Below are 17376 nucleotides of genomic sequence, written 5' to 3'. Positions count from 1 at the left end.
AGGACTGATGCTAAAGCTGAAACTCCAATCCTTTGGCCACCTTATGCAAAGAACCGACCCACTGAAAAAGACCCTGATGCTGGGAAAGATTGAAGGTGGGAGGAGAAGGGGATGACAGAGGATGAGATGGTTGGATGGCATCACTGACAAATCAGCATGAGTTTGAGCAAGCTCCAGGAGCTGGTGATGGTCAGGGAAGCCTGGCATGCTGCAGTCCACAGAATTGCAGAGTTGTACATGACTGAGTGACTGAACTGAACTGAACTCATTTTCCTCTAGTCAGATGAAAAATAATTCAAAACCTAAAAGTTGAGACTTACGTTTTATCCGGGCAGACAACACTGAAGGCTTAAGCCCAGGACACACCCTCTCACATAGCTCTGAGTGACTGCTCCAAAGAGCTACCAGAGAAGTCAGAATATGAAGGAGTTTTTGCAACAAAGACCAGGTAGTCAGATATTGGAAAATTATCATTAATTAAAGAAAACTAAATACTGAAGTTAAGGAATTTAGTGCTTTTCTATATATGGGAAGAGGCAAGAGTCTTGGCTCACTGGAATCATTCCTTTGATATGCACCTCAGCTATCTGGGGCCAGTATCCTGTGCTTTTTCATCCTGAGTCTCCTCAGGGTACACACCATCAGGGCTTGCTGTAGTGGCCGATGGTTTGACAGCTGCAACATCCTTTGTCTATTGACATGGCCGGCAGTAGTTGTCATTCACATTCCTCACTGGTCCGATACAGTAGGTAAAATTTTATCATCAGTGTGAAGAACATTTTTAGAAATGTGGATAGAGGAAACAGATTAAATGGTTCCGTTGTAGTTAAGAAATTGAAGAGCATACTTTAGATAGAAACTTACCTTGCCAACTTTTTCAGATTAACACCCTTACTGCTAAACAGCAAGGAAAAAAAAAAAAAAATGCTGACCATTTAAAACACAAACAGCATTCTTGGTAACACACTTATTTGTGCAGAAATTTATATCCACAATGAATTGAAAACAGATTCCAGCCATTTTGGACTTTACAATACTTAGTGTTTTCTAAGACTTACTTATACTGAAGGTAGATTCCATGAAGGACCCAAATTGGGCATAAATAATCCATCCATTTCTGCCCAAACTGCTGCAAAAAGGATCCCTGTAGCCCCCATTCTAGTGGCAATGGTCACAAAATCAGAACAAATTAATAAGCTATTGACTCTTCTTGGCTTCTTCTAAATTTCTTACCTCTAAAACTGTGAAAGAGCTAGTTGCATTCTGGGAGTACAAAGTGAGTGGTAAATAATTTCCAAGACAGATGTAAAAACAAACCTTAATCGTGTCCCTGAGATCCAGCTCTAACTAAAAATCTTTCTGTTTTCTCACTATTCCTTGCTTTTGTGCCTTAGCCCCTGGGTGCCCACAAGCCTCTCTGTACTAATGGATTCAATGAAAGGCACCACAAAAGAGAATGCATTTCATTAAGAGTAGGCTTCCTCTCCCGGGGACCATCCCTGACCCTTCCGCTAAGTGCTCTTTAGATGGCTCTCACAACAGTACAACAGTTTAGCAGGTAAGAGTTTCTCAAAAGGTAGAAAAATGAGGTTGAAATGCAACCCTCAGTATTCAATTCCCAGCTTCCCTCTCAGAAGCTCTCTAAGCCCACTTAAAAAAATATATATATTAGCACAGTTCTTTCTTGATATTTTCCATTAGTTGCTTGGACATCACACATGAAGAGGCAAACCATAGCTCACAGTTGGCTCATGACTCTCTTTCTTGGCTAGGTGGAAATCTAAGAGGTTGATGTGCCCCGAGGACACGAAATCAGAGAATTTCAAATGCCACCCAAGCCTTCCAGCAGCAATAGCAGCAAGGCAGTTGTTCTCTTTTAGGAGAACTCTGTCTTGCTCCTTGGAGAAGGAAGTGGCAACCCACTCCAGTGTTCTTGCCTGGAGAATCCCAGGGACGGGGGAGCCTGGTGGGCTGCCGTCTATGGGGTCGCACAGAGTCGGACACAAATGAAGCGACTTAGCAGCAGCAGCAGCTGTCTTGCTCCATTACTCCAGAGATGCCCGACTCACACTTCATCTGGATCTCAGAAAACTGTTCATGAGCAGTCAGACCAGCATGTTACTATTAACAGAATCAAGTCAAGGGTGAGCAAACACAGTAGAATCCTTTACAAACCCACTGGATGGATGAATTCAGAAGCCTTTAGAAACTAAACCACTAACTGATGATGAAATCCAGGCCCAGAGCAACACTTGGCTACATGGCAGGATTAATTTTCATGAAATAGCATGTTATTTCTCAGAGCATATTCATTTTCAATTTACAGTCTTCTGTGTAAGCAAAAAAAAAAGTGACCAAGCAAAAGGAAATGTATCTGTATTACCTTTTTCTGATCTTCTAGCTTGTGACTCACTGGATTCTTCCCATGTCTGCTCATCTCTGAAGATAAATCCATCACATTAGGTTCTTGCCCTTCACAATAGAATATCTTCAAAAAAGCAGCAAGCTAATCCAAGATGCAATCATTAGGAAAACACTTCCCATCACGCACCATCTCTGAATTTCATCAGCTCCAAGAATGATTAAAAAATCCATTGATTGAATGGAAAAAGTGGATTTTGTAACTGACTTCCGGGACTTTCCAAATCAACATATCGTTTTTAAATGCAGACTTCTCAAAAGCAAAATATTCATCCAGGAACTTTAACTGCAACTGCTATCTTTTTCTTTCTTCACAGTTTTCCATTTTAACCAATAATTACAGTTCCTGTAAGCCTATAATAATAAAAAAAAAAAGCACACAGTTAATTCTACTAGCCCACCATTTATAGTACAATTAATGAAAAATTTTTATCTGAAATGTCAAATTTAGAAAAAAACTGTAGGCATGGATTATATTTCACATAATAGGAATGGAAATAAACGGCATTATTCTTTAACCCTAGGGCCTTTAAAATACCAATTATAATATCTGAACCAAAATAGAATATTAAAACCAGGGATTGACAGTATACTGAAGCAAAAAAAAAAAAAAAATCAATCAAGAAAACACACACATTCACCAAATGTGTATATGCTCTATGGTCCCACTCATTAATGTCAGCATTCATAGAGCTACAATTTAGAAAAGAGCCTGATAGACAGCATACAAGACTGACACTTTTCATAAACAACTTTATTTAAACTTCCAAATGAATCTATAAAATAGATATTATTATTCCATTTTACAATGAGGAGATTGAGAGGGTAAGTAAATTTTGTAAGTCTAGTTAAATAAGTGTAACAGGACTAGAATTTCAATTCAGATAACTTTGAATCCAAAACCCATTGTTTGTCCCAGACACAGTGGTCTCAATTCACAGTATGCATTTTATTGTCCACGAGGAAACCACAAATGAGTTCACTAAGTGCCTTGTTAGACGATGAACACACAAGGCACTCTCCTTATAATCCAGCGGTTTCCAAACCCAGCCAGAAGAGCGAATCAACTGGTAATAATCTTAATCACATGGATTCCTGGGGTCCACCCCACCCTGCCAATTCAGGAGCTACAGGGTAGTGCTCACAAACACTCTGGCTTTTCTCGTTTTTCCATCTTTTCTAAACCCTTCTGATGCAAGAAAACCACTGAGGAGTTGAAACCCCCCTCTAATGCAGAGCACTTTCCAAACTTTTTTCTGCATTTTGGAATTATTTGGGAAGCTTCAGAAACAACTGATTCTTGTGTCTCATCCCCAGAGACTGTGATTTAAGTAGTCTGAGATATGACCTGAGTCTTGGAACCACTGCTCTAATATATAAATTCCATTTACATAATTGACCAGCCACTGCAAGAATACATCGAACAGGAGGAAACTTAGTGTCTCAGGAGGCAGCTCTTTCCAGATTGGGATAGTTCCAGGCTTTAGATTGTTCTCCCTAATTTGGAAATGAAGTCTGCATTCCTGAATGTGTCTGTACATTGTAATTATTCATATCCTTGTAGTGCTCAATGTACACAAAATCTTTTAAATTTCCCTTTTCATCTGACAGTTCTTCAAGTATCACTTTAGCAGGGTTAACTATGCCTTGTGCCTGCAACCGTTCCTCACCGCCCTGGTTATTTACTTAAAAGGCTTTACTTTTGACATGACCCATAAACTGTTCTATCCAGAAACGAGCACAAGAGTTGAACATGGTATGTTCCCTTTAAGAACTCACCTCCAGGTACCACTAAACATGCCAAGCCAAGCATAAAATATATGATAAAGTAGACAGATAATGTTTGAAAAATCAGCTCCTGGACTGTTTCCTGACTAGTCATGCTTTGGCCAACCCTTGCTTGTTCTACAACTCCTCTGCTCTGCAGCATAGGTATTTTTACTATATACAATGTACAAAGTTTCTGTCCTACGTGAAGGTTACCAGCAAAGGAAACTACACAGGCAAAGACTTGGACATGGGAGAAAACGTAGCCTATCTGAGAAATTCAAAGAAATTCAATGAGAAGCCATGACATTTTTAAATAAAGAATGTAACAAAAAAGAATATATATATTTTTTTAATTTTAAAAGTCCATCTAACTAAAGTATGGAAAATAGGTGGGAAAGAACAAAACTTGCGGCAGAGAAACTTTATAGGGATCGTTAGAACAATCAAAGAGACAACAGCACTCTGAACAAGTGTAGGAGCTGACAGATGGGAAAAAATGACAAGACTGAGTGCTACGGTGCACAGGCGGAGTCGAGGGAACTGGTAACTGCTTGGACACGAGAATGCATGTGTGAACATCCGTGAGCATCATCCGTGTGTGAACATCATCCTGAGAACAGATGATGATATCACTATCTAAGATAGCAAATCCCATAAGAGAAGCACTTTAGATACAGGGAAGATCACATAATTTGTAAAGCAAACCAAAGATGCTTATTGAAATCCAGAAAATGACAAGCCAATCTCATTGGCAGACATAGAAGCAAAAGTCCTAAAGGAACACGAGCAAGCTGAATCCAGTAAAGTATAAAATGAATCATACATCAATTTCAAGTTGGTATCACCCTGTGAATACAAGACTGGTTTGAGATTTAAAAATCCATCAGTATAATTCACCATATCAACAAGGAAGAAAAATGATGTGCTCATTTCTATTGGTACAGAAATATAATTTGACATAGTTAACATTGATTCATGATCAAAAAAAGCAAAAATATCTGGGCAAATGAGGACCAAAAAGGGATTTTCACAATCACCCTTTATCTGATAAAGTGTATTCATAAAATGTCTATAGCAAACACATACTTTATGGATGAAAAGCTAAAGATTTTCCATTTGCTCAGGAATAGCACATAATGCCTGCTAATGTTACGTCTACTAAATATTGTACCTAAAGTCCTAGTCATGCATTGAGAAAGGAAAATATGAGACAGGCAGAGAGACAGAGGGAAGGAGAGGGAGGAAGGAGACAGAGGCAGGCAAGTGGTATAAAGCATCAAAAAGCAGAAAATATTATTTGTAAATGTCATGATGATGCACGCAGACAACACTAAAAAATCAAGAGATAAATTACTAGAATTAATGTGTTTAGCAATTTTCCTGGATAAAAATATATAACATTCCTTTATATTCTTTATAACAGCAACAAATACTCAGAAAATGAAGCTCTAAAAATATACTATTTAATGGTGTCACAAAAATAACAAATATCTTGGAATGCATCTCATAAAAGATGACAAAAACGTTATGAGAGGGCAATAAAACACCATCAAAAATAAATATCTAAACGAAAGAAGCCTATGCCATATTAATAAATTAAGATTCAGTACTCTAGAAATGCCAGCTCATGCCTAGATTCAGTGCATTACTAATCAAAATCCCATTTTCTTTTTATAACTTTAAAAGATGTTTGTAAAATACATATGCAAATGTAAAAGATCGTGAAAATCCAAGACACTCATGAAGAACAAGTTGCAACTATTTGTTTTAGCAGATGTGACGACCTATTATCAACCAACAGTAAATAAAAAACTGTTTCACCGGTACAAGGGTAGACAAGTTCAACAGTGGAATGCAAAAATCCAAAGGACTCATAGCACATATGCAGTTCACAGAGGTGGGAGCTGCAAAGCCCCGGGGGAAAGCCTTCAATGAACAGTTCTGGGTCAACCGGATATTTATAAGGAAAACAATAAAACTTGACCTCAACTTCACACCAGTAATCAGTTTCAGGTGGACTGTACACAAAACAATAAGGCTTATGGGAAAACACCTTCACGATCTGAGGGAAGGGAAATATTTACATAAAATATATATATAAATAAGATTATACTAAAATCAAGAATTTTATTCATTAGACTGTTGTTGCTGTTGTTCAGTCACCCAGTTGTGTCTGACTCTTTGCAACCCAATGGACTACAACACGCCAGCCCTCCCTGTCCCTCACCATCTCCCAGAGTATGCCCAAGTTCATGTTCATTGCATTGGTGATGCCATCTAGCCATCTCATACTCTGACACCCTCTTCTCCTTCTGCCCTCAATCTTTCCCAGAATCAGGGACTTTTCCAATGAGTCATCTGTGCACATGAGATGACCAAAATCATCAGATTGTACAAAGAAGAAAATATAAATGCAACCCAGAGAGTAGGAAAATGTAGTTAAACATAAAATTACATGTAAAAACATCCAAAAATCAAGCAAAGACAGGTAACAATAAAAAAATATTTTAACAGCACTCCAAAAATAATAATAGAGATGAAGAACAGATTAGTGGTTACTATGGGTTGCCCATGGACAGAGAAGGTCAGGTTGCCAAAGCATGATACAAAGAAGTCTTGCAGTAAGGAACTAATGTTGAGTCTTGAATGTAGAGGTGGTTGTTTGAAATTATACATGTGAAAAACTCCATGAAGCAACACATATACATACACACATACATAAATGCATATAAGTCTGGTGACATATGAATCGATTCTGGTATCTCTGATGCCAATTTCAGGCTTTGACATTGTGCTACAGTTATGCAAGATGTTACCACTGGAGAAAAAGAGGTGGTAACTGGTTCAACCACTTCCTGCAAAGCTGAAATTATTTTTTTTTAATTTTATAAAAAAAAGAGGATATACAAATGGTCAATAACCAATCTGTACAGTCCTTCTGATGTCTAATATGCTTCATATGAGACTTTGACTATGTCATAAATTGACTACGTCATAATTGACTACATGACTATGTCAAAGTCTTAGACTGTGTGGATCACAAACTGGAAAATTCTTCAAGAGATGGGAATACCAGACAACCTGACCTGCCTCCTGAGAAATCTGTATGCAGGTCAAAAAGCAACAGTTAGAACTTCACAATGGAACAACAGACTGGTTCCAAATTGGGAAAGGAGTCCATCAAGGTTGTATATTGTCACCCTGCTTATTTAACTTATATGCAGAGTACATCATGTGAAATACCGGGCTGGATGAAGCACAAGCTGGAATCAAGATTGCTGGGAGAACTATCAATAACCTCAGTTACACAGATGACACCACCCTTATGGCAGAAAGTGAAGAAGACCTAAAGAGCTTCTTGAGGAAAGTGAAAGAGGAAAAGGAAAAAGATGGCTTAATACTCAACATTCAGAAAACTAAGATCATGGCATCTGGTCCCATCACTTCATGGCAAATAGATGGGGAAACAAAGGAAACAGTGAGAGACTTTATTTGGGGGGGAGGGTTCCAAAATGACTGCAGATGGTGACTACAGTCACGAAATTAAAAGACACTTGATCTGTGGAAGAAAAGCTATGACCAACCTAAGCAGCATATTAGAAAGCAGAGATATTACTTTGCTGACAAAGGCCCGTCTAGATAAAGCTATGGTTTTTCCAGTAGTCACATACAGATGTGAGAGTTGGACCATAAAGAAGGCTGAGTGCTGAAGAACTGATGCTTTTGAACTGTGGTGTTGGAGAAGACTCTTGAGAGTCCCTTGGACTGCAAGGAGATCCAACCAGTCAGTCCTAAAGGAAATCAACCTTGAATATTCAATGGAAAGACTGATGCTGAAGCTGATACTCCAATACTTTGGCCACCTGATGCAAAGAGCTAACTCACTGGAAATAAGACCCTGATGCTTGGAAAGACTGAAGGCAAAAGTAGAAGAAGGCACCAAAGAATGAGATGGTTAGATAGCATCACTGACTCAAAGGACATGGATCTGAGCAAACTCTGTGAGTCGGGAAAGACTGGCATGCTGCAGTCTATGTAGTCACAAAGAGTCAGACACGACTTAGCAAGTGAACAAATTTATATGAGTATAAAATAGAATTTCCAAAGTACCATTAATGCTCTAAATTATTTAAATTTACCAATGTTATCTAATTTACTTTTCATTACAGTGTGAAAAGACATTTAAAACACACAGCACTGAGTGCTTAATATGTACTCACCACCATGCAGGACAAAGGAGTCAAATTTCAAATCTAGTCCTTGTCTTTACAGAATTTACAGTCCAGTGAGGAGTCAGATTTAACTAAAACCAAGAAGCACCAGAAAACTCTTCAGTTTTGTCTAACATCAAAACCTTGGAATACCTATGAGAAGTTTACACCAATGATAAAAGGGAATTTCACGTGAATGGGATGAAATGAATATTAAATATATTCCCTGGTGATTCAGACAATAAAGAATCTGCCTGCAATGTGGGAGACCCAGATTAGATCCCTGGGTTGGGAATATTCCCTGGAGAAGGGAATGGAAAGCCACTCCAGTTTTCTTGCCTGGAGAATTCCATGGACAGAGGAGCCTGGCAGGCTAGAGTCTATGGGGTCACAAAGGGTCGGACACAACTAAGTAACTAACACTCAGTTCATTTTAAATGCATAAACAATCTAACACAACTTATGCTTACTTTCATGGAATAAAAAGCATTTACAATAAAACTAACTGGCTCAAAAAGAATAGGTTATGTATATTGAAAAAATTCTCATAGGTTATTCTCTCATTACGGAGGTAATCCCAAGTATGTCATATCGATTCTCTGCTTCTCTTACTCAATATAATTTAGTGGTCGGGTATGGGAGTAAAATTCACTTTATGCATAAATATAAATAATTTCATTTTTATATAGCTTAAGAGGTTTCCATCTTGCTCAAACTTATCTAAAAGTCCCTCACACAAATGCAGGATGAAAAAGATGAAGACGAAGAGATTTTTGAAAGGATTTTTGGGTGATTGGGATATGTGCCACTTCCTGACCTAGCCTTCTCTCAGGGATTTTAAGGGGATCATCAGAGAGCTCCCTGCATTTGTAGGTCCCCTGCAAGTAAGAAAACCCAGAAGCTCAGAACCTAAGTGTTGTACGGTGGCCTGTGGCAGCAGGAGAGGGCAAGGCATCTGAGGAATAAATTGTAGTCTTCTCTGACTGTAGATCAGAGATGCATCTGTCTTGGAACAAGAACAGGAATTTGTGGTAGCAATGTTTGCCTGAATCCATATAAAATAGGAAAGGGATCCTGCTCAAAAAAGCAATTTGCCAGGATGGGTAAGGGACTCCTGCAGGAGGCGGCTATAGGGACTGCAGAAAAGAGAAGCTCAGGTAATCTGAAATGTTCATCTCAAGGAGAGGTCATTTTCCAGATCAAAGGAGGTGAGATCAGAGGGACCCAATAGGGAAGTCCTCAAGCATCTCACATAAATAACCAAGAGTTAGTTTTCATATCCTCCAGTCCTACAGAGAATTAGGCCATTAGGTCACCAAGCCAATACTGGCCATTAAGCCAGGAGCAACCAATAAGAAATGTTCTACCGCTACACCTCCTCTCTCTTCCTCACCTCCCTTACAAAGATCCTTGTGAATATGTGTGGAGGTGAAAAAAGAAGGTTCTTTCCACATGGCTGAAGTGTGGTTAGGGAGGGGAACTGGAACCCAGTCCTGGTTTGGTGGAACAGGAAGAGCTTTGAGTAATGATGTGTTTATAAATGTATTGAAATAAATATTCTAAATTTTAAAATTGAAACTTGTTTTGTGACCTAAGTGATCATAAAGATTATATTATTTAAAGGTGAACAAACACATGAAATAAGACAAGTTTCTATCCAGGGACAGAGAAATAATTCTACTCAGAAGTGTGAAGTCCAGGTTCGATGCACGATACTGGATGCTTGGGGCTGGTGCACTGGGACGACCCAGAGGGATGGTATGGGGAGGGAGGAGGGAGGAGGGTTCAGGATGGGGAACACATGTATACCTGTGGCGGATCCATTTCGATATTTGGCAAAACTAATACAATATTGTAAAGTTTAAAAATAAAATAAAATTTAAAAAAAAAAGAAGTGTGAAGAAAAAGGAGAGACATTTGGAATAGAGATTTGGATTTAAGAGTCATCAGTCTAAAGAGATAACTCATAGAACTTACATAAATTGAGAAAAGCACCAAAGGCATACCTCCAGGGAAGATCAAAATTGTCTTAGGTTCTACTGCCAAAATTATCTTGAAAAATGCAAACATAATCATGACACTTAGTTAAAATTCTTCAGCAGTTCCCTAACCCCTAAAGCCAAAAGGAAAATCAAAATCAAAATTCCTTAGCATGTCATTCAACATTCTACCCTATTCCTGATCCCTTCTCAACTTTCCAGCTTCATATAGTACTGCTTCTGAGCTTATATTTTTATAAGAAATACAGAGTTCCTGAGTACAATGCCTCATTCTACAGCTTGAGCTTTAACATATCCCCTAAGTGCCACACATCTACTTGACAAACTCCTACTTATCGTTAAAATGTCTCCTCAAATCCATCTCCTCTCCAAAGTCTCTACTTTCTTTATGCCCCCAACCCTGCTCCAAGCACACTGACCCCTTCTTTCCTAAGAGTGTACTGGCATTCACAGACTTCCCCCATACCATCACACTTATCTAGCTACTCAGCACCCACTGGACTGTCAGCCCTATATACTTTCTCAGATTCCCCCAAGGCCTGACACAATGCCTTCAGGCTGGTAGCCGTTCATAAAGGGATTCATATGACTGTGAAGCAAGCATGTGAAATGCACGCATGCTTACATACATACATGCTCCAACCAATACAGTTGATCTTGACCAAAGGAGGTTTCAGGATCACCAACCATCACACAGTTGAAAATCCACTTTACAGTCAGCCCTCTGCATCCATGGCTTCAACCATCCACAGATCATATAAAACTGGAGTACCTACTTGTTGAAAAACATTGCATATAAGTGGACCTGTGCAATTCAAACCTTTGTTGTTCAAGAGTCAACTGTAATTTCCTCCGAACCTAAAATGGTTATATCAAAACTGTATTTTATCAAAAACATATAGTTGAGCCCTTTCTGAATTTATTTCAGCCATTCTCTTTTTAATTAAGGCATCGCACACATACAAAGTACAAAAATCTTAAAGGCATAGTTAATTCACTTAGTTAACCACTACCCATATGAAAATACAAAATGTTTCCAAAACTCCTTGAGACTTACTACTTTCCCCTCTCCCACAGCAGTGAGAGTGCATGTGTAAGTGCTCAGCTGTGTCCTACTCTGCAACTCCATGGGCTGCAGCCCACCAGGCTCCTCTGCCCATGGGGTTTTCCAGGTAAGAATACTGGCTTGGGTTGCTGTTTCCTCCTCCAGGGGATGTTCCAGACCCAGGGATCAAACCCGAGTCTCCTGTGTCTCTTGCACTGGCAGGTGGATTCTTTATCACTAAGCCACGTGGAAAAGCCCAAAGTGAAGCTGTGTTCACTCGGATGGTAACCACTCTTCTGCTTTATCACCTCAGATTTGTTTTCTCTATTCTTAAAACTTCGCATTAAGTGGAATCACATAGTATCTCCCTTCTATTTGTTTTCTGCAGCATTCATCTGCATCATTTTTTTGCAGCAGTAGTTCATTACTTTCTTTTGCTCTATAGAGGGGGGACTATGCTTATGCATCCCAATTCATGTACTTGCCCAAAAGAAAGCCTAAATTCATCTGAGATTTTTAACCATCCAGAACTCAATATCCTAATACAGGCTTTCCGGATGCCTTGTGTTTACAAATGAAGAAATAAAGAGGCTCACTTTATTTCACATATTTCCCCCAGGCTCTATGACCTCTATTCAAGGCAAAGAGAATGCAGAAAGAATCAACAGTCTCTGTGTCCATACTGCTGACTGAGTAATAAAACCAGATCCAGAAATCATTAAGAAATGACTGGAAGTTTCTTTTGGAATTTAAGCCATCAATCTGAGGTGAAACAGCCATTGTTTACGCTTTGAATTCTGGTAATGAATTGTTAAATACAGTTGCCCTTTGAACAAAGTGGGGGTTTAAGGGAGCCCACGCCTCTGCATAGTAGAAAATCTGAGGATAGCTTCACAGGCCGCCCTCCATATCCATGGTGCTGCAACCAGACTCAACCAGCCTTGGATACTGTACTAACACCACTGCGCATTTAGTGAAATAAGTCCACAGTAAGTGGACATTCACAGTTCACACCCATGTTGCTCAAGGGCCAACTGTCATCTCTACATAGCTCAGTCAGTATTTCTGAAGCACAAAGAGCCAAGCCCAACTGGAAAGGGCTAAGAAGTTGCTTCAGTAGAAAATGGCTTTTAGCCAGAAGCTCCACTCATCCTCCCGTCAGTGGGTCCCAGACCCATGACTCCAGTGTTCCCTGTAATAAAGGACTCGACCACTGTACAACTATTAGAAAACTACTGGAATAGCATGACTATTCCAGTAAATAAATAAAAGGAAATTACTATTCCAGTAAATAAAAGGAAAAAAGTCTACAACTATTTTTGATAAATATGAATACCCATTCATGATTTAAATATAAAAAGAAAATTTTAAATAACAGAAATAAGAATAGAAAGAAGTCAAAAGCTACAGTAGAGAAGACCATATTAATGGTGAACATATAGAATATGATACCAGCAGAAGGGGCTGACAGAGAATGAAATGGTTGGACGGCATTAATGACACAATGGACATGAGCTTGAGCAAACTCTGGGAGATAGCAAAGGATAGGGAAGCTTGGCATGCTGCAGTCCACGGGGTCTCAAAGAGTTGGACATGACTTAGTGACTGAACAATATATACAACTGAAACGATGTAAATCATTACTAAGCATCATTTATAAATATATATAAAGTTTAAAATCATGCATGAAATGATAAGTCTCTAAAGGCAGGAATAAGATAAAAATGTCTGTCACCCATTCAATAAACCTTTATACCACAGGCACTTATCACCATGTTGAGACAAAAAATTAAAACAAAGTAATAAGAATAGAAAAGGTAGGAAAAATATCAGCATATAATATTACCAATTATATGGAGAGTTTGAGAAAATTTATCTTGAAATGATTTAGAAGAAATAAAGCTATAATTTACAATACACCAGGAAAATATATACCTTTGTATCAGGAACAACAATAAAAACAGTGAAAGAAAATATAATATTAAAACCAATTCCATTAATAAGAGACACATAGAACACAATATCCTAGAGATACAACTAGAAAAAAGTTTTTTATAGAATGGTCTCATTTTAAATCGAAATGCATAAAGATTTTCTATATAAATAGAGAGATAACAGGTTCATGAGTAGGAGGCATGAATAGCATAGAGATGTTTTATTAATGATTAATGATTAATTATTATTAATAATAAACTCTGTTAATTACAGTTTTATTCTAATTATTCTGTAAGTTCAATTCAGTGCCAATCAAAATTTCAATGTATAACTTTTATGTATTAATAACGTAAAAGGATTATTAAATTCATATATGAGAAAGGAATGGGCTTCCCTGGTGGCTCAGTGGTAAAGACCATGCCTGCCAATGCCAAGAAACACAGCTTCCATCCCTGATCCAGAAAGATCCCACATGCCACAAAGCAACTATACCCATGTGTCTTAACTACTGATCCTGTGCTACAAGCCCAGAAGCTGTGACTCCGGAGCCTATGCAACTACTGAAGCCCGCACATCCTCAACCCCGGGCTCCGCAATAAGAGAAACCATGGCAGTGAGAAGCCCTTCCACCACAACCAGAGAGGAGCTCCCGCTCACCACAGCTAGAGAAAAACCCGCGCCGCAAGGAAGACCTGGGGTGGTCAAAGAAAATAAAAGGAGTAAAGCGTAAGGCTAGCCAAGACAATTTTGAAAAATGCACACTTTCATAAAATCAAGATTTATCTAAAACAAAGATATTTAGGTCATAGAGGTACTGAACAAAGGAAAAGATAAATAAATATCAGAATAAAATATATAGCTCAGAAATAGAAATACCACATAAAGATTATTTAATATGCAATCCAATGTGGAAAAAAATGATAATTTTAAAAGCTGAGTTTTGCATAACTGGCTTTTCACCTAGAGAAAATAAGACTAATATAAAAAGATTTTTTGACACAATACAGGAAAACTGCTAACTTTAATAAAAGAGACTGATAAAAATTGGCCTCAGCCATTTGTACAACAAAAAGCATATAACATACAAAAAGTCAGAGGCTGGGAAAATCTGTTTATAGCATACATATACATATGTGTGTGTATATATACTAAAAACAGAAATCTGGCTAAAAAAATCTACAAAGACAAAAGACCCAGTAGAAAAATGGGAAAAATCATGTGAGCAGGCAAGGCCCACAAGAGGAACCATGAATAGCCAATAAACATATGAAAAGTAGTAACTGTGAAAATACAAAGTGTTAAAAACAAACAATGTCCCACACAAAGGACTGTTAATGTTTTTTAATGTTGCCAATGGTAGCAGTTGCAAAAGATAATACTGAAATTTCACGAACTTTCAGTGCGCCCTGCAATGCTTTGTTGGTACAGGCAAGCACTATTGAGTAATCTTGCAAAACTTAGTATATTAAATGCCAGCAGATCCTCACACCCATAAGTTGAATTTCTAGGGATAAACGCATACACTAAAAGATATGTATGAGAACATTCAATATAGCATCCTTGGTACTGAGTTCTAAAAAATTAGATATATTCTAAATATACAAGTATCAGAAATATAGATAAATCAATTGTGGTAGGTATTTGTATTACCCGGTTTATAGCTTTTTAAAATGAATAATCTAAAGCGCCCATATCTCATAGACAAATCTTGAAAACATAATCATGCATCAAGTAAAGAAGATGCATAAGAATAGGCTGTAATATCATTTATAGTAAGTTTTAAAATATGATGGGGAACACGTGTATACCTGTGGCGGATTCATGTTGATATATGGCAAAACCAATACAATATTGTAAAGTTAAATAATAAAATTAAAAAATAATAAAATAAAATATGTAAATAAATACCAAATACCACTAAGAAATATACAGAAATACAGTAAAAATCATAAAAACACATAAGAAATTAAAAATCTGAAATCAAGACAGCAGTTTTTTTCCTGGGGTAAGGATACAGAAAAGAGACTGAGGAGGACCGCAAAGAAAGCTATAATAATGATGCAGTACCCCATGGCTTCAAAAAATTTAGAAAGCCACATGCTAATATGTGCCAAGGCTAGATGTTGAGTACACATAAGTGTTAATTCTGTATATTATCTATGCTTATTCATTGTGCTTTTCTTAACACTTAAACTAGTTCACAATAAAAATAAGAAATATTAAAAAAAAAAAGAATTTACAGAATGTAAAATTATTTGTAAGAGATAAATCAATCAATCAACCAAGAGCTTCCCTGGTGGCTCAGAGGATAAAGTGTCTACCTGCAATGCAGGAGACTCAGGTTCAATCCCTGGGTTGGGAAAATCCCCTGGGGAAGGAAATGGCAACCCACTCCAGTATTGTTGCCTGGAGAATCCCATGGACAGAGGAGCCTGGCGGGCTACATTCCACGGGGTTGAAAAGAGTCAGACACGACTGAGCGACTTCACTTTCTGACTTCCCTGATGGCTCAGACGGTAAAGTGTCTGTGTACAATGCGGGAGACCTGGGTTCGAGCCCTGGGTTGGGAAGATCCCCTGGAGAAAGAAATGGCAATCCACTCCAGTATTACCGCCTGGAAAATCCCATGAACAGAGGAGCCTGGTAGGCTACAGTCTATGGGGTCACAAAGAGTTGGGCACGACTGAGCAACTTCACTTCAAATCAACCAACTAACCAACTATGGGACTGTAACAAGTGATTTTCCGCAGAGCTAGAACCTCTCTATAAGTGGCATTTTACAATGTACCAGGAGGAGTGGGCTCTTTTTGGTTGTCCCATGAACTGGAGACACTGCTGGCATTTACTGGGAGGGAGCGGGAACATAAACATCTTGCAGTGCAATTTGTACAGTTCAGCACAAAGAAAAATTGTCCCTACATCTCGAGAGTCACTATACCAAGCAGCCTGGAACATGTCTGACTTAATCACAATATAAATTCAAGATCCTTGCCTTGAGAAGATGGTGTCTCCCTTGGGATTCTTTCTTTAATATATATATATATATATATATATAAATTTTTTATTCCTAGAGCCTCCCATGTATCAGAGATTTTTGTAGGGCCAGGAAGAAAGCGGATGCTTAAGGCTCCGTCTTGCCCCTTCCCCATAAGCTGAGTTCCCAGCTCATCCTCTCAGGCAAAGACATGATCTCCATCAAGTCAACCCCAGGACACCTTCATGCTCCACTGAACTAGGCTGTATACAATGAAATAGAGCCTTGGTATTATTGGTTGCCCCAAAAACACCCTTGCACACATAAATGTATACTTTTTTTAGGTGTCACAGAGAACCTGGCAACCAGAAAGTCAACAAAGATATAATGCAAATTTTGTGGGTTTTCAGAAAATTGCAACCCAATTTTCAAAGACAAAACAAATCTTCCTCTTGTTTACCACATATTCAGGAAAATTACTTTTAAAAAATACTGCCTGCATCAGGCTTCACAAACTACATTCTCGTACAATCCCATCTTTCCCACTGGTGATACACAGGAGAAATAAAAACAGCAGGGGAAAACATTATGTTCCTTGCAACATGGCTGCTCTGCTCTATTTCTGTAGAAAATGGTATGTTATTTGCTTTATCAGATAAATTGGCTCTGCAGTCCACATTTAAAGAACATACATGGGTTTCCAGCAGGAAGTTTGGACTTGATTAGTTCAAGATAAAAGGATGCAAAGAGGGTTGAATATGATTCTGAGCCAATAACCATATCTGTAATGGAGATGAAACAGTATCAAAGATTCATATTCTTAGGTACTAATGATAAGTCAAAAAAAAGCTTGCATCTTTTAGCTAAATTTGTTCATTGTCTAAAACCTCAAGGTAGTAATTCAATGCCAAGTGACAGGAAATTACGGTTTCCTGGCTGACATCAATTCGATCTTCAATAATAGTTCTGAAATGGAGTTTCTAAGCTCTGAAGAGAGAAGAAAAACACATACATGCATGA

The 17376-nt window shown here is 38.2% G+C and overlaps 1 protein-coding gene across 1 annotated transcript in view; it reads right to left on the bottom strand.

Moving 5' to 3' along the window:
- The window catches only part of NAV3 (neuron navigator 3), an 893819-nt gene that overhangs the window by 613766 nt on the left and 262677 nt on the right, over nucleotides 1–17376 (bottom strand). Inside the window, exon 2 of the mRNA XM_059886494.1 lies at nucleotides 2384–2775. Within this exon, the coding sequence (XP_059742477.1) occupies nucleotides 2384–2455 (72 nt within the window). The 5' untranslated portion in view covers nucleotides 2456–2775. The remainder of the gene's footprint in view (nucleotides 1–2383; nucleotides 2776–17376) is intronic.

The sequence above is a fragment of the Bos taurus genome, chromosome 5 (genome assembly GCF_002263795.3).
Source record: "Bos taurus isolate L1 Dominette 01449 registration number 42190680 breed Hereford chromosome 5, ARS-UCD2.0, whole genome shotgun sequence".
NCBI classification, from domain to species: domain Eukaryota; kingdom Metazoa; phylum Chordata; class Mammalia; order Artiodactyla; family Bovidae; genus Bos; species Bos taurus.
Note: the sequence above shows the minus strand (reverse complement) of the source record. Positions and strands in the feature narration are given on the sequence as shown.